Source organism: Rosa chinensis, chromosome 2, assembly GCF_002994745.2.
Source record: "Rosa chinensis cultivar Old Blush chromosome 2, RchiOBHm-V2, whole genome shotgun sequence".
NCBI classification, from domain to species: Eukaryota; Viridiplantae; Streptophyta; class Magnoliopsida; order Rosales; family Rosaceae; genus Rosa; species Rosa chinensis.
In genome coordinates, this window is record NC_037089.1 from 75,972,747 (window position 1) to 75,990,551 (window position 17,805).

Below are 17,805 nucleotides of genomic sequence, written 5' to 3' on the forward strand. Positions count from 1 at the left end.
AAATGTAGAAGCATGAGGATTAAGTAAGTGAATACCTCCACCCCTCTGCCCACAACAAACAAACATAGACACACACATAATCCACCATAAGCAACAACGTATTTAACCCAATTTACATCAGTTTATTATTGCTTGCTAAAGACATTATCAATATATTTCATCAGTTTACATCAGTTTATTATTCCACCATCAAAATTTACAGCAGTTTATTATTCCACCATATATTTCCTACTATTTTTTATCTGTGATTTGCTGCCGTGGATTGGGATATTGCAGCTCAAGAAAGCAACCACAATCTCCTAAAAGCTGAGCTGAGAGGTACACACCAAGATTGAAATGGGGGGAAAGGAATTGTATTAAAGATTTCATCTTTAGTAATTTTACTAATATCCCATCAGCTAAACTGAGTTTCAGGTTCTTATTCGTCTTGAATTAGTCTTTAATTCATTTCTATGTATGTTGCTTGTTTTGAATTAATCTGAGAATGTAATCAGAATTAGTATACTTGTTGACTAATTCAGAGAAGCTGCGTTTGTATGAATTAGTCTACTTTTTGTGACCTTCATATTGTATTTCTAGTTTTGTAGACTAATTCAACTCGGGTAAGATTTGTTCTTATAAGGATATGATGAAAGGAGCAAACTTTTTCATTTCATTTCTTACCGTAATTGGAGGAAGAATTGATCTCTAGTCATTAGTCCATAAGTTGCTGTGAAAGTTTTGGGGGTCCTGGCTTTTTGGGTAGTTTTTTTGCTTGTTCCATTTTTGGCTTTGGTTGGGTGTTTTATGTTGAATTTAGTTGGGTGAATTTTTGGGTCAATCTAATATCGACATGTTTTGCAGGGATGTGTGAGCTGTTTTTTTAGTTGGGTAGTATGAATGGAAGCTATAGCAATGCAAATGTGAGCTCAAGCTCGAGTTTGAATAGCAGCTCTCATGATACCAAGGATTACCTGACCATTGCAATTGTTTTGGCAGAAGAGGAAAAACAGAAAAATGATGGCAAGCTGGGGAAAAGACTCTCCCACTTAGATTTGATTCCTGTATGTTGGTCGATAATGTTTCGTCTTTCCTGATCAAGCGATAACAGAAGTGTGGCACCTTAATGTGCCTTGCGTATGTGTATATACTGGAGTGTACGCATGGGAGGGAAATAGTTTATATGTGCTTTAGATGGAGAAAAGAGTAGGACACTAGGATGGTTCCAGAAACTGTTTTTGGTTTGGTTTTACGCTGAGTAAACCATATGCACGTTTATTCTTTAATTTAATCAAACTAAATTGTAGTGAAATGCTCCAAGTCTGTCATTGCACAAGAAATTGGTACATGTAACATGATGGTCATCCATGAAGTACCCCTCTGCCCTTTCCCCGATCATTGGTGTTGCTTTAAGTCTCAAGAGGGAGGGGAGCAGGAGGTGGTACCTATTAAGTCAGAAGGCATATGAATCTGTGCAGGTGTGGGGGGGTGGTTGTGATATTAGTTTGTAAATTCTAATTGTTCTTTTTCCATTGTAAATGAGTATTATCTACTTCTTGCGTACACAGTTGATGGGTGTATATGTTATGATTGGGCACACCATTCACTTGCTACATTATAGGTGTATCTGTTACTTCCTTGATTTCGTGCTTCCTCAGTGTGTAATGCATGATTTAGTAATCTTCATTGACCTTGTTGCCAAAAAAGGAAAAAGTATAAAGCTTTCTCTGCATAAACTGGATGTATATGTACTCATTGGTTCACCTTCTTTGCAGCACACTCTCAGGGTGAATGGGGAGATACCTGACGTGAATGATGCTACTCAAGACCATAAGAGGCTTTCAGAAAGGTAGTAGTTCACTGAACCTTTCTTGTAATCAGCTTATACTACATCATGAATTAGTTATTGTAGTTTGATCCTAGCTTTGCTATTCTGCTTTGGGTATTTTAATTGGGTGAACAATGCAAATCCAGCTCTTACCAAGCAGCTGGCCTAATACTTGGGTTCATACTGGCTGATAGTATAGCAGAAAAATAACCATAAATTTTGAATATACTAGGTTATAATGTTTATAATGATAGTATAGCATGAATGTTTTCTTGTATTAGATTATGTTCTTCGTTTTGTTGACTATGGTATCCTTTATTATGGTTACTATATATGTTGGGTTTTGATGCTCATTTGCAAATAAGCTGCAAAGGTTTTAATTGGGTTTTTATTAGTATTAATGAGCTTTGAAATGGGCATGTCTTAAAGCTTTAAGCTTTGTTTTGGAATTAGTTGATCTTTGGTAATGATGTTACGAAACTATACTTGGTTTCAGCCAAGTTTAGAACTTGTTTAGGTAGAATGAATTTTAGTATAATGACTGAGCTGAACCAAAGTTGGGTTCTTTCCTCATTAGTTTGGATTGGGAATGTCTAATTTGTTCATGATTAGTGTGAAGTACTGAGCTTTCTTGCTGGATTTAGTCGATCGTGAATACGTTATTGATGTTACTAAACTATACCAAGTATCTGCTAGGTTTGGAACTTAATGATGAGCTTTCTTGCTGGATTTAGTTGATCATGAATACGTTATTGATGTTACTAAACTATACTATCTGCTGGGTTTGGAACTTAATGATGAGCTGAACCAAAAATTAGAGTTCTCTATTCTCTATGAGCTAATTAATAGTATTCACTTTCTTTCTGCAGGTTGAGACTTGAGTGTAAAAGTTAGAGCAGCTCAAGTCAAGTATGCTCAAAGAGATCATTCTGAAAAAGAAGTTAAAACTGGAGGACAAGCTACTGGATGCTCCACCCGACACATTAGGTGCTGCTGTCTTGGCACTACACTATGCAAGTATGAGAGAACTTTAGTGGCAAAATTTCTCTCAATCACATTTGATTGTATCAACTTTTGCTATCTTTCAATGTAATTAGCTAGAATGCAGTAGCCATTAAACTAGCTAGAATGCCTTTTGTACGGTATGGATACAAGAATGTATATATGATTGACAAATGCTAGCTCATTTGGTACATTAGATGGTTGAATTAGAATATTTCAATGCCTAAATCTTATATTAAGCATTATTTTTGTGCAAATATTTCTGGTAAAGAACTGATGATGATCAAACAACAGTGAATTATATTACGTTGTATGAATATGCATATGTCGTTAATCACACAACAAATCACTTTTAATCACACAACGGTTCTTATAAAATTTTGTTGTCTCATTAGTATTCGCACAACAGAAAGAATAGATATCAGTTGTCCAATCTTAACTCACATAACGGTATAGAAATAAGATGTTGTATGACTTGTGAAGAATTCAACACTGAGCCTCACACATACAACAGTTACTTTATGATACCTGTTGTGTGAAGGAACAACCAACAACAGTCGCAATATTTTTCTGTTGTATGATAAATTAACCAACAACAGTATGTACTTACTTCTGTTGTCTGAGTGTTATTTTTCTGTTGTGTGAGAAGTTAACCAACAACAGCGTGTACTTACTTCTGTTGTCTGATCACCATCGAAAATGCGCCGCATTCAATTTCTGGCATTGACATGCGCAGAATTGGTGCAACGGTTATAAGCAGTGCGTTGTGTCTATGATATTCACACAACGGTGAAACACCGTTGTGTGAGTGTTCTCATCACACAACATCGAGATAGACGACAGACATGGTCCACATCACACAACAGATTTCCACCGTTGTGTGATGCAGTTTTTGTAGTAGTGACTTGTACCTACGCACTCTGTGTATATAAACGCATGTATATGCCTTAGACTCTCCTTGTCGTCTTTTTATGAGTTCTTGATTGCATTGTTTACGATCGTTTTGCATGCGGTTCCTTGTGATTGTGATGATGCAGAGGAACTGAACAAACGGTCTCACTGATCTTAACTAACGGTCTCACTCATGGGAAATCATTTACATGCTGCAGTATGATATGCTTCATATGATTATGAATAGAACAAGAAGTATATATATTTGCCATGATGCGTTTGATGACTGAAGTATAGCACAAAATATCTAGTGCTGTTCGATCACTTTATGCTTCTTTCATAAGGGTGCCTTTTGACCTTAGATCATGATTATGTTGGATGTTTTTAGCTTTCAATTCGTCTATAAATATTTGAACAGAGGATATTATTCCTAACTTTACATGTGAAAACTCCACTTTTTGGAAAAATGAGTTGGCTCCCTTATCTTTTCTGACAGTACAGAAAAGGATATAGAAAATTAGTTTCCAAGTCTTCTGTAACTTTAGATTGAACATGGCTCTTGGGAAGCTTACAGCTACTTTTGATTGCCATCATGTAGTGAACTATACCAGTTTTTCCGATTACAAATGAACAATACCAGTTAAAATTCATTGATTTTGAGATACTACTTGACATTGAAACTTCAACTATTGCATGCATTCATATACGGAGAAAGGAATGAGCAAAAAGCTTATACGTGATATGGTATATATATGATACTCGATTTTTCTTTTCTTGTTGCCATGATTAGTAGGCTTGGAAGATAGCATAAAAATTCAAACAATAAGTAGGACACAAAGCTGATATGGCGCAGATTCTGCAGAATGGCCTTTGGAAAAAATAAATGGATGTCTTCTGTCCAAGATTGTCACTTAGCGACTTTTGGCCTTCTAAGTGCATTATTTTTGCCTTACATTCCCCATTTAATATAATGAAATGGGTTATTATAATATAATGAACTCATTTCATTGTATATTATAATAATAATATTGTAATGGGAAAAATTCAATAAACAGTACTTCAAATATAGCCCACTACTTCTAAAACTATCACATTGGTACCTAAGGTGGTGTTTATTACATGGGATTGGATGAGATTGGACATGCTTATCAGCTTGGGTTACACTAATCCCATGTTTGGCACAAACTAGGACTCTTTTAAATGAGACTCTAAAGTCTCAAATTCTCTCTCACACCTTCTACCATAGAGATCCCAAAAATCATGGGATTATGGAAGCTCTCATGCTCACCTTCTACTGAAAATTCTTGTTATGCTCTCCTTCTCAACAACTTTCACCAATTATGAGATTAAACACAAGCACACCTCATTTTCTAGCCCCAATTGAACCCGGAACCTCCGTCACAGAAGGTTGTAGCCACAGTGGCTGAATACCCAGAAATCAAATCTTCCAAAATGTTATCGAATTCAAAAACCATGTATACTAGCATGTTGAACACGAAGAACAGATCGACTTTCATAACTCTTGCACCTCAAAACATTGCTAGAGCCGCCAAAAATTGTACAGAAACTACAAGAGAACCCAAGATTTTCGAGGCTCGATTCCTTCTCCACACCCAGCAACTAGACCAGCCGAGGCTAGAGGAACGTCGGCGATGACGAGATGGATCAAACCCAATCGATGCGCCTGCCGGAGGTGGCCTGATGGCAGAGTTCCAATCGGATGTCGTTTGGTGCTTCCCTGGTCTTCAGGTCAATGGTGTTGGCTTTAGTTTTAGTCCTGATTGACCAAACATGGGTTAGGGGATAATATAGCATAATCCAAGCTTGAGGAGTCCAGGACTCTCATAGAAATTAAGGTGAAGTATGATAGTCCGGTGAAACAAACACCCCCTAAGGTTACTATCCTGACACACTATTGGTACATGCCGCCAATGATATCGCTAAGTCTTATGTCATTATTCTTTTTCTAAAGGTTAATTTCGTCTTTTTGAAATCTCTCGTCTGAACTCAAAAGCTAGCCTACAGAACCCAAAGTGTTCATTCTCTGTCTTCATTCTCCTCATTCTCCTTTTCCTTATCTCTGATTGTGTCTCTAACTCTATGGGTGTGTATGGTACAGGGGATTGCTTAGGATTAGACATTCTTATCTAGTGAAAAAAAAAAAAAAACCAACTCATGTTTGGCAACAACCTGGACTATATTAAATGAGACTCTAAATTCCCAAAAACACTCCAACACCTTCTACCATAGAGACACCAAACACCATGGGGTGGTGGAAGCCTCATTCTCACTCTACCCTTCACTTAAGTTCATCGATCATTCTCTCACCATTCTTATCTCCTTCAACAATGTTTGACTGACCTTGATATCAAACGAAAATCGAGGCACTGAATTGACGACAAATTCCCTTGACGAATAACACTGAATTGGGTATGGCTCTGATTTGAGAATTCTGAGAGAAATTGTTGATGATGTCGTAGGTTTTCGGGTCGGTGGTGTTAGTTGTTGTTGGCTTTAGTTATTAGTCCTACCAGCACCGAACATGAGTTAGGGCATAATATAGCTTAAGCCAAACTTGAAGACTCCAGGACTCTTATAGAAATTTAGGCGGGGTATCACAGTCCCTACTAACATGCCCTATGGGAACTCAACACTTTTGAGTTTTGAAGAAGGCAGAGCAAATTAATTACAACGTCCAAGCACTTGTTTTTTAATAACTATCTTGGTACACCTCCATTTTCTGGTTTTCTTCCTCATCTCTCTAGTTCGCTAAAATCAACTCCAACAGATTCTCTATAATTTTTGTATTATAAGGAAACAAAAGTCAAAGATTTCCATTATTTTTCTTCTTCAACTCTAACAAATTCTCAATTTTACAGCAATATCTAAAATCTCCATAATTCATTCTTAAAATTTTAGAGATTGCTGTAAATTTAGGGAACTTCATTTTCTCTTTCCTCACTATCCCTAAAATGGAGATGATTATAAGGAATCTGTTAGAGCAAAAGAAGCTCATTTTTCCCTAAAATAGAGAAAATCATAATATGGGGAAGCTGCTGGAGTCCACAACCCCAGTATCAAATGTCTCTAAGAGCAACTCCAACAGTTTCCCTACAATACAAAAGTCTATTAGAGTTGCTCTAAGGAGATTCAAGAAATCTGTATTGGAGGATAACTCAATGATTGCCGTCAAGAATTTGCTCAATAACGAGAGTGACTAGATATGATATGATATGATACAAACATTTAGATGAGATATCCATAAACCAGGTCTCAACAAAAAATCATTGAGAGATTCAATGTTCAACTTCTTTATCGTTGAGATTCAATTGAGAGCAGTCACTCTCATGGTGTTAGCTAAGTGGTTAGAGCATCCACTACTTAAAATCGAGGTCATGGGTTCGAGTCACCATGAGGGTAGAAGTGAAATCCTTTGATCCTCTTTTGCAGGAAAAAAAATATATAAAAAAAAAATTTGAGAGCACAAATTTAGACCCTATTTGGTCTAAGTAGGAAGAAAAAGAGAGAATGCAAAGGGAAGATCTGAAATTCTATTTTTATTTAGGTTTGATTTTGCAAGGGTTGAATGGATGGAACTAAAGGATTACACAATTTTGGAATCTTTTTTTGGGTCTGTAGGTAATGAAAGAGAGTAAAGAAGAAATATGAAATTCAATGTTTGATTCCTTACTGAATTTCAATCGAGGCATTCATTTGAGTGAATGAGAATGAAAATGCTCAGGATAGGGAGAAGAGAGAGAGAGAGAGAGAGAGAGAGAGAGAGAGAGAGAGGTTGGTTGCCATGAAGGGACAAAAATACCCCGTAAGGACTAAAGGTGTTATTGATATCAGTATATGCCATATACCTATAATGCCCATGAATATATGATATACAGACCAACAGTGTTATTAATGACATATGCTAATAGACAAACGTCAAGTATCATTGTGATAGTTTTGAAACAATAGGTATCAATATATTTGGAGTAGTGTTATCAAAATTTTCCCTATTGTAATAGGGTTTGTTATACATAGGGTGTGCAGAAGACACCATCAGAAGAAGATAAAATTCCGCTCAAGATTGGGTTCTAATAACTGAATTGCACTTTGACATGAAGCAACCAAATTTACTTCCACTAGTTCATTTATGTTCACAAAACAGAAGTGAAAAAAAAAAAATGAAAGCTTCAAACCAACCCAAACATCATACCAATGACTAATTTACAAAGATAGGTATCACTTGCAGAATGCCCCCATTTGATTGCAAGCAAAACCCTCAAACAACAGTATCCCTTGTCCTTAATTTTAAGCGAAGGAAACTGGCAAAACTAAATTTTATGCATATAACTACAACCACACATTGTTACATTAACATCCCCAAAATTTCTTGCTCTAACCGAGACTTGAGTACTCCAATTTCATGGACTTGGTTCCTCATTCACTTGTTGAGTATCTTGAATTCCAGTACTTCTCAATCTCCTCTGCTGATCTTCCAGGAATTCTTCCAGCAATCAAAGACCACCTATATAAGGAATAAACACAAAATCTTTCAGGCAAAGTGGGAAAAAATTAGACCTGAAAAGAAGAAAGAAATTGAAAACTATAGCCTACCTCTCCCCAACCAGGTTAAACATCCTAGTGATAAGAAATTCCTCATCTTCTGAAAAGTCGAGCTTAGAGTCTTGACTAGTATCCTCTGCTGCAAATAGAGAGAAGGCATGCATGATTTGTGAGTATAACTAAAACAGAAATCCCCAAATGAATAATTAAAGAAAGATTACATCATGCTTAATCAACCGACCCAGAAAACTAAACATTCTATAAATATAAAATTTGAGAACTTTTTCGTGGAGTGAAACCAAGAAACAAAGATTTTCAAAGGTTTACCAATCAAAGTATCATAAGAGTGGAAAAATTGAACAAATAGTTGAAATCATTTGGAACTTTCAAGGGTTAACTCCAGAATTCAGAGACAAGTAATCAACGATTTGATCCAAGTCAGCCAATAGATTATCAGAAAATGGCAAAAACCAAGAATTTTAATGATTAAAAGACTCCAAGTTCAAATGGGTACCTCTGGAATCCACGGAGCTTTCATCAGAAGAGTGATCCAAGTCAGCCATTGGAGTTGAAAATATGAGACAAATAGAAGCCGCAAATTTCAACTGGTTGTTGTTAAGTTTAATAGTAAAGCAGAGCAGGAACTGTGTTTTTGAAACTGAAGGCAGTTGGTGAGTGGTATAAATAGGAAGAAGATTGTCAATAAGATAATGTTCTCCATTGATAGAGGGAAGAATGGGCGCTGGAGTGAGTAAGAAGAGAAAGAGAAGACTGGTAGTTGAAGAGTGGATTTCTTCCTAGTCCACCTTTGATAGGTAGTTGAATACTTAACTGTTGGTTGGCATAGGATTTTGAAGATAGGAATATCTTGAGTATTTGTACTCATACCTCTCTATATGAACAAAAAAAAAAAGTAAGGGCAGTCAGTTGTACTCGCTGTGGTCACAATCTGGGTCATCAGACCGTTGGATTTGTGTCTTCTTCAATTATTGTTTTTCAACGTAATTTAATAATCAGAACCATCTTAAGTTTAAGTTATTTTTTCATTCTTATAATTTTCAAAATCAATTAAGCAAAGTCATTTGAGCATTCGAACAACGCATCCAGCTAAATAATACGTGTCTTTTTTTGGTCATGAAAAATAAATAATACATATGTCAGTTAGATACAATTTACAATGAAAGTAGCGGAATTAGTATAGATAAACGATTTTCAATTGAGCTGGTTTTTGTGAAGTATTTTGCAAAGGTTGCAGGTAAGTTCCAGAACGATGCAGATACACTCAAGCGGTTCTCTAGGGGAAGAGTGTTTGGTGGGGGTGAATTATCTGAAGTGGATTGGCATGGGTGTGTTTTAGCAGTAATTAAGGAAGCGCCAAATGAAAAAACAAAAACAATGGGGGTGTGAACCACTGCGGGCATTAAAGAACTGAAAATTCCCTCCTCCAACCATTTGTTTCTCTCTCAGCTTCTTATCTACCTTTGTCGCCTATACCTAAAATATACTTCGTTTGTGTACTGGAAAAATAAGAAACACATTTATGTACTGGAAAAACAAGAAACACATTTATGAAAGAAATTCCCTCACTCTCCCCACTTGGAAGAATGTGACACATATTTCCATGGTTAGGAATAATATAATAGTAAGGGTATAATTTTGTATGGATGCGGCTTAAAAAAAGCCACCACTTGTTCTACAGAATTTCCTTTTGGGTTTTCTTTATCAGTCAAATTGAAGCACACTGCTTGCTTGGGATCCACCTATAAGATTGAGATGGAAGCTTGGAAGAAATCATGACGGAGATGAGTGTGGGGAAACAAGGTCTAGGCCATTGGTTGTGAGTTCAAACGAAATTGTTTATCATTGTAGATGCAAGAGAATAAACTCAAGCTATGTCACAAGTCGTACTTGAAAAAATAAATTAGTATAGAACAAAAATTTTAAATAGATGGTGCTCTTCGATCAAGAGATGAATCTTTAAAAAAATATTAAATTAATTCGTTACGTTACGTGAGGTACACCGCAATAATCCAACTCTCTGCTTCGGAGTTGGTAGTGCAAATGGCCAAGAGAGACTAAATAGACTACTAGGCTTCAGCCTTCAACTTCAACACACTAGATAAGGCCAGGCAATTATTCTTCAATGGACACTGTACAATGAGTCCTTTGGAACAATCTTCACAGAGAGTCCAAGATAAACCATTATTAAGGGAGAGATTGTCCTATCCCAATAACTAACGTCGGCTGAGCTATCAAAGCTACCATTAGCCTCCTTACGTAGACGTGGATGTGGATATGGACATGGAAATGGACATGGACATCAAACATTGTCACATCCCAAAATTTAGTTTTTGCATCATTTTTTTTTCTAGAAACCAAAAAACATTAAACAAAAAATGCCACCGACTGAAAAATATAAATCAACAAGCAGAGCTTTCGAAATATAAAAAGTAGAATTATTATATTACTTTGAATAAATGTATGCGCATTATCCTTCCAAATAATACAAAAATCAACAAAAAAACTTGAAGAAAAACAAAAGCCTTGTACCAGACCTTTATAAGGTAAATATAAAGGAACAGATTGTAGCAACATTTAATTTCAGATCATATATTGCTAGCAATCGGACACTGAGGTGGTGTAAAGTGTAAGCTACATAGGGTAGCGGGTACTGGTGCTATTCAGAAACCGTGGAGCTTAATATTCTCCTTCTTAACAATGCCAGCCTGTTTAAGAGAACACGAAGGTGGCCCCAAGTTACATACATGAACCAATAATAACACACTATAATTGATACATAATTAGAGAGATGGACAAAATAATTACCTGCACAAGGAAGGAGGAAACATTCTTTCTTTGGTCCCCCTGAAGTTGTATAACCTGCAGCCATGAAACAATCACATATAAGGCTTTGTTTCAGAGGACTATATCTAAAGCACTCAATACTGGCATGGCTATTGCCAAATGGCAATATCTAGATCTAGAACAAGCTCATACTACATGTGCATCTATCTCTGCTCAAGAGAAATCCACTACACATGCTGCAATTCTCCTCTATTTCACAAGGAGGTAGATAAACCATGCTCAACAAACCACACTAGCAATGGTAATGATGTTGCCTAACATAGATTATCAGATAGTTAATGCACCATGTCTACGCCTATGATGGTACCAAAAGAGAATTTATGTAAAGAAAACTTCTCCCAAAATAATTAGACATTGAATCTCAATTTACCAAATGACAGGAACAAATAATCTAGACTGCTCTGCTACTTTGCAATCATTAATCCAGGTTTTAGTATATAGAGAAAACAGTCCAAAGAATGCATCTTGAATCTTAGATTTCCTGGAAGGGAACAAACCTGTCCCATTCTACATGGTGCCACTTTTACAGACAAAAAGAATGCACGTCGAATATCAATTTAGACAATCTGACCTATTCATATATTTACTTGGTAATAATGGTAACAAAGCTTCAACAAGATAATATCAAGCAGAACAATTCCATTTGGAATTCTTTGAATCTAGAATGTTTAATTACGGAAAACAAAACTGGCCTATCCTAACATTTTGTGATCATGGTACCAATCAAGAGTCCAGTATATGGAACAATCCTAATAAGAATGCAACTTAAATTGCAATTTACTAAAGAAGAGGAACAAACCTGGCCTAACTCAGGATCCTGGACAACAGTACCATTACAGCAGAACTCCTTCTTGAGGTCCTTAAGTATCTTGTTGTAGCTGTATTCCTTCTTCAATCCTTGCACAGTAGTCAGGCTTTTCCTCCCGTTACGCTGCTGTACACGCACGTGCACGTATTCTTTTGTCCCGGCACCTGAGTCCTCAGCATTGGCGTCAGCAAAGGGATCTACACACGCATTACACAAATCAGCCGGATACACATTACATAACAGTGCTCTAACAAACCATTTCATCTATATATGTATTAGCCTAAAGGAAGAGAAGGAGCCTCACCAAAAGTAGATGGGACCTGGGTTTCGAGTTCAGACATGAAACTTGACTGTTGGATGTAGATGATCAAGTAACCAACAAAAAACTGATATTTTTTTCTTCTTGAAAATAAAAAAGAAAAAATCAAATCTGCACCACACAAGGAACAAAGAAAAACCAGTCAGATTCATAACTATAAAGCACAAGGTAACAAAAGCCACTATTTGGTACTTGTATAGATCACAAGACAACCACAATATATATTAACCAAAGTAGACAATCTTTATGGTTCAAGATCACTGCTTCCCTATTATCAATCATGCATCATTATCAAAACCAAAAACGGCCATCAATATGATAGAAAAAAACTACCCCACAATTTTTCATGATCCCAATAGTTCATATGATCAAAACATATCAGAATCAAACTAGATACAGGCAAATAAATCAATTCAAGGACAAAAAGGTAAAGAAAAAATTACCTGGATTCGAAGACGCGGTAAATTTGGATGGGGAGGAACAGAAAGGTTTGGAAGAAAAGAGAGAATGATGGAAGGGCTTATATAGAGGAGACGAAAAGTCGTGAGAACCACACAAAGTCGGTTTTTACTTTTGTAATCGTAACCAGATATCCGCGGCTGAGAGAGGCGCGTGTAGTGAGCGGACGGTTGCGATTGTAATGCGTAGAATTCAAGCTACAAAAGCTTTGCGGTCGTTTTCCTTTTGCGCCAAAACGCACCGCCTCTTTCCGTTTTATCGGTTTTAGACTTATTAGGGATTCCCAAAAATAAAGGGAGAACCCAATCTGGGGTCTACTTTGTGTTTTAACTTCTTTTTTTCTTAGTAAGTTTCACAAAGAGTTAATTTGGTTAATCATGCTAGTTTTCAACAATCCAATTTAAGTATATGCTTTATTTGTTTTTCTGGAGCGTATGGATTATATTTATGTGGTTAATTAGGCACTCCTAACCAACTGCAACATGTCTCTTCCACAGTCGAATACATGCATGTCCTCTTTTTTTCCTTTCTCAAATTCTTTCTCTTTCAGAGAGAGAGAGAGAGGGCACAACTGCGTTTCATTCAAGTTTTTAATACAACAAGACACAAACTCACATGTTGTGTTGTTATAAGAAACTCTAGTGATTTTGTTAGTTAGAAATTTGTGAAAGGAAGAATTTGAAATCAATGGTGACTTGGTGAGTTTGCAATTTAGAAAATTGTGAGGAGGAGGAGGAGGAGGAGCAGTCATAATCCAAAAAAGGGGAATTAGAATAAACATGAATCAAGTGAAATTCTGTCAGAGACACGTTGATTTGGTACAAGAATGAAGATGGCATACCACTAAGAGAAAAGGGACATGTGTTTAGCTTTGGGAGAGACACATTATGCACGGTTAGGAATAGCTGACTATATGTGGCTAGCCAAGTATTGTCCTTTTATTGTGCTTTGATTGTGCTAAAGACGATCTAAATTTAATACACGATTCAGTATAAATAATATTTTTTACGTGTTATTAAAACAATATGTTCAAACTCTTAAATATTGTATCTCCGTATGTAACAATTAGTATTTTAAATTATAGATTGGTAATTCATTGTAAGGAAAAGACATTTCTAACCCATTTCTAACCATATTATTTTACTTTACTTTATTCTCCCTCAAAAATTAATTAATTCCACTGAATGGTGTTTGCCATACTCAGTGAAGGATTAGTATTAGTTTGTTTAAAGATTTAATATAGCCTAAAATTGAGGTAGCATCATTTGTTTTTTTGTGCTCGTATTGTGAATAATTTTAATTGTGTCATACTCGTGTGATAGTTTCAAAATTTGAGATACTTCAATTCAAACTAGTACCATGAAAAATTTACATAGATAGTTGGTAAGGAAAACCCTAGCTTTCTCTCTCTCCCATAGACGTCCAGGTCTTCTCCTCTTCTTCTAGTGTCGCTCGTCCGGCGGCGGCCCAGCGTCGATGTCGACCTTGGTTGCGTTGATGCTATAGAGCTGCTGCCGGACGGGTGGTGTTTTGGCTTGCCTTCGGGCCTAGGATGGCTTTGCTTGGAGGCGAATCAATGGTGGTGGTCAGTCTGTGGTTTAGTCTCACTGCAACGCTTGAGGCAGTATGGTCATGATCGATTTCATGGGTCGACGCTAGGAGGCGTGGGATGGTCTCACCAGACGGCAGCGGCTATGTGTTGGCGTAGGGTGGTCACCAGACGGCAGCGGCTGTGTTTGGTACCACAGAGGTGGCGGATCAGGGTGCGGTTTTTGGGAGGATTGTTGTTGCAAGCCCTCTGGAGATGGTGTAGAGGTTCATCTAGCTCTGATGGTGATCCGGTCTGTGAGACGGCGGCGATGGTCATTGAGTCTGATGATGCTGCACAGCGAAGCAAGGCTGGGCCAGACTTTGGTTTGCGTCTGGGCTGGGCCTCTCTTGGGCTTTTGGCATGTTACTTTTAATTAGTTTTGCTTGTTTTTTATTTGTCAATAAACCCCTTGTTCTATAGGGATTGTTTTAGTGGGCTTCGGCCCGGTCTAGGCTTTTTAAGTTCTTGAGTCGTTAGTTAGGTGACAAACCTCGATTATTTTTAGCTCGATCGGGTTTGTCTTGTCTATGCTCGTTGAAGTTTCTCTAGGAGCCTTTGTAGAAGTACTTGGTTTCAACGTACCACAATTGCGTGCTCGGTGTTTGGAGTCAGGTAGAATAGATTGCCTATGAGGCGAGGTATTTTTGCTAGCATAAACTACTCTGCGCTATCAATGTGTATACATAGTAATTTTTTGTACTATTCTAACCCATGATTCAGGGTCATATTAATGCTATAAAGAGTTCATATCAAAAAAAAAAAAAAAATTCAAACTCCTGTGTTTAGACTATCTCTCAATCGCATACATTTATCCGTAGAATTCTTCAGATGATATCTTCATTCGGCCAAGGAGATCCTTAATCTCCGAGCACATTTGGACACACACGTACAAACTGGTTTGGACCCGAAAATATTACTAAACAACCACACAAGTGAGGGTATTTCAGTCAGTCCACCATAAACTATTTGTTCTAGTTCATCCCCCAAAGCCGTCGTTCTGCTCGGCCATCTCTTCCTCCTGAGCTTTCGTTCTTCCGACTGTTATACATAGAGTGCTTTCGCTATTCAGGTGCTTTCTTTCTCCTTGTTATTTCTTTATGCTGGGATTTGATTATTTTGGTTATTACTGATTGATGTCACATCTATATCTGTTTACTTCTGGATTTAATTTTATTGACATGAGTTATCAGCCTATGATCTGAGTTTTTACACAAAGTTGAGCATTGACACTTCCCCAGTTCTTTTGCTGCTTCATAATATGAAGGGTTTTGTGCATTTTGGTAAAAGCTTTATTCTTTATGGAATTGGGTCATGGTGGATTGTATTAGATAATGAGTGGAAGTAGTGTTATGAAGTGATTAAAGCTGGTTACTTTTGCAATAAATGTGGTTGCTTTATGTACTGCTGTTCTAAGCTTGGTTCTGGTTTTTTTTTTTGGATTCGATTCACTCTAGGCATAACAATAAGATATGGCGCTGAGGAGAAAATTGGGGGAGAGTTCGAATTTCAGTTGCAAAATGATGTTGAGCTTTTCGAGGTATTACAACTCAGACAAAGTGGACTTAAAGAAGCTGAGGCCTATGATTCTAAAGAGAATCCAGGACCGAGCTAAGGACTATCCGGTGCAGAGCATGATACCAGTGGCCGAGGAGGTCCTTAATTCCCGGAGGCTTCTTATTCAAGGCGTCTCTACCCTTCTCAAAGTGATCCCAGTTGTGGCCTGCAAGTAAGTCCCTCACCTGCCAAGGGTAAGGGTGTTTTTTTCTTGAGGTGTGGGGATGGGAATCTGTATGACTTTTTAAGTTTTGAACTACTTGGCATTGAACTTTTACTTTATTGCATTGTAACATGTTTATTTCATCGAAGAAGATCAACTAAGTCTGTGCATTTTATACTCAATGGCGATGTTGTGTGGCAAGTCCTAGGAACTGTTGTATCATTGAATCAAGAAAATGGCTGTCGTTTAGTTGAATAAATACCTACAAGGGGCATGTCTGGGTGTTCTCGTTAGCTTTTCAGGACTATATTCATTTTATTATCTGAAGTTCAAGCATTTGGTGATTGAAAAGCTCTAAACTTTTCAGGTTCTGTCCAGAAGTACACATTAGCGATAAAGGTCACTTAATTCAGACTTGTTGTGGTTTCAAACGTTGTGGCAGAAATCGGGTTCACGAGTGGATAACTGGTAGTTTGAAAGATGTACTTGTTCCAGTAGAGGCATTTCACTTGAAGCACATGTTCCAGGGTGTTATCAAACATAACCAAAGGTTTGATTATGACCGTGTTCCTGCAGTTGTTGAGCTGTGCTGGCAAGCAGGGGCAAATGATGAAAATCTGTATTCCGGTACTTGGAACCCAGAAAGTGATTGTGTTGCTGTTGAAGGAGCTGAGTCATTGTCACCTGCTGAACTCACTCTCGTTGCCAATGGAACTTTGAGGGCCTGGGAAATACTTAGAAATGGCGTGAAGAAATTGTTGATGGTTTATCCAGCGAAAGTGTGTAAAGACTGTTCAGAAGTCCATGTTGGGCCATCTGGGCATAAGGCGAGGCTTTGTGGACTTTTTAAGTATGAGCGTTGGCAAGGAACCCACTTTTGGAGAAAAGCATCTGTAAATGATCTTGTTCCTCCAAACATTGTATGGCGGAGGAGGCGTCAAGATCCTCCTGTGCTTTTGAATGAAGGAAGGGGCTATTATGGGCATGCTCCAGCAGTAGTAGAACTATGCACACAGGCAGGTGCTATTGTGCCTTCAAAGTATCGTTGTATGATGAAAGTAGAGGGTTTAACTTCAGTTGTAAATCAAGGTTTACCCCCTCCGCCATTTAACCTGACAGAACCATACAGGTTACTCCATCCGAAAGATCATGTCTAAATGCAGTTGATATTGTGGGAAGTTAATCACTAGCAGAAGCTCCCTTCTGTAGTATTACATAACTGAGATGGATAGTAATCTAAAATCGGAAGTTGAAGCCTCAAAGAAGCTCTATATGACATTGATTAATCACACTGATTGTAGCCATCAGATTAATGGGGATGGAGTTTGAAATACGATCCACATCTATATTGTTTTTGATTACTTTGATGATTGGTCCAGTCACCTTCTTGTGTTTAACACAGTTACATGAGCGAAGAATTGAAGATTCTATTAACAATCAAACATGAGTCATGAAGATAGCTCAGTGAAAATGGCGAATATTGCACCGTTCACTTGGAGCATGTAAGAGCTGAGAAACTTATAGTTCCGTTCTTTTTCTGAGGGATGGTTTTTTGTAGGAAAGTTGCTCCAGAAAACAATGAGCCAAGAGTGAAAGGGAGGCAGGCTAGACACTGGAAATTAAAGTAAGCCTCTTGTACTTTGGTGCCATTATAGATGGTTAATACAAAATGATAATAACCGAAATACTTATTGCAGTTGATGTAATTTTTACTGTTCTAGTGGTTTTTAATTATAACTAGTCCCAAATTTTGATTTTCATCTTTTCCACTCTACTCTTCCTGAGT

At 37.4% G+C, this 17,805-nt stretch overlaps 3 protein-coding genes across 3 annotated transcripts; 1 reads left to right on the plus strand and 2 right to left on the minus strand.

Moving 5' to 3' along the window:
- Positions 1-7,786: 7,786 nt before the first annotated feature.
- Positions 7,787-9,048, minus strand: LOC112188109 (MYB-like transcription factor ETC1). The gene is made up of 3 exons (XM_024327154.2): positions 8,775-9,048; positions 8,312-8,399; positions 7,787-8,222 (listed from the first exon to the last, which is right to left on the minus strand). Exons 1-3 carry the CDS (start codon positions 8,821-8,823, stop codon positions 8,135-8,137), a joined length of 225 nt encoding a protein of 74 aa, XP_024182922.1. The 5' UTR covers positions 8,824-9,048; the 3' UTR covers positions 7,787-8,134.
- A 1,654-nt stretch (positions 9,049-10,702) lies between these two features.
- Positions 10,703-12,832, minus strand: LOC112188578 (protein translation factor SUI1 homolog 2). Its single transcript, XM_024327721.2, has 5 exons — positions 12,696-12,832; positions 12,238-12,363; positions 11,925-12,130; positions 11,087-11,140; positions 10,703-10,986 (listed from the first exon to the last, which is right to left on the minus strand). Exons 2-5 carry the CDS (start codon positions 12,272-12,274, stop codon positions 10,942-10,944), a joined length of 342 nt encoding a protein of 113 aa, XP_024183489.1. The 5' UTR covers positions 12,275-12,363; positions 12,696-12,832; the 3' UTR covers positions 10,703-10,941.
- Positions 12,833-15,159: 2,327 nt separating this feature from the next.
- On the plus strand, positions 15,160-17,779 carry LOC112189555 (APO protein 4, mitochondrial). Its single transcript, XM_024328900.2, has 3 exons — positions 15,160-15,371; positions 15,757-16,028; positions 16,387-17,779. The coding sequence occupies exons 2-3, from the start codon at positions 15,772-15,774 to the stop codon at positions 17,174-17,176; spliced, it is 1,047 nt and encodes a 348-aa protein (XP_024184668.1). The 5' UTR covers positions 15,160-15,371; positions 15,757-15,771; the 3' UTR covers positions 17,177-17,779.
- The last annotated feature ends 26 nt before the right edge of the window (positions 17,780-17,805 follow it).

Coding starts and splice junctions, on each gene's coding strand:
- LOC112188109 (XM_024327154.2), bottom strand. CDS start 8,823: ATGGCTGACTTGGATCACTCTTCTGATGAAAGCTCCGTGGATTCCAGA. Junction 8,400..8,774: donor AAGCTCCGTGGATTCCAGAG/GTACCCATTTGA, acceptor CTCTATTTGCAG/CAGAGGATACTAGTCAAGAC. Junction 8,223..8,311: donor TTTAACCTGGTTGGGGAGAG/GTAGGCTATAGT, acceptor TTCCTTATATAG/GTGGTCTTTGATTGCTGGAA.
- LOC112188578 (XM_024327721.2), bottom strand. CDS start 12,274: ATGTCTGAACTCGAAACCCAGGTCCCATCTACTTTTG. Junction 11,141..11,924: donor AGGATCCTGAGTTAGGCCAG/GTTTGTTCCTCT, acceptor TCATGGCTGCAG/GTTATACAACTTCAGGGGGA. Junction 10,987..11,086: donor TTTCCTCCTTCCTTGTGCAG/GTAATTATTTTG, acceptor TCTCTTAAACAG/GCTGGCATTGTTAAGAAGGA.
- LOC112189555 (XM_024328900.2), top strand. CDS start 15,772: ATGGCGCTGAGGAGAAAATTGGGGGAGAGTTCGAATTTCAGTTGCAAA. Junction 16,029..16,386: donor ATCCCAGTTGTGGCCTGCAA/GTAAGTCCCTCA, acceptor TAAACTTTTCAG/GTTCTGTCCAGAAGTACACA.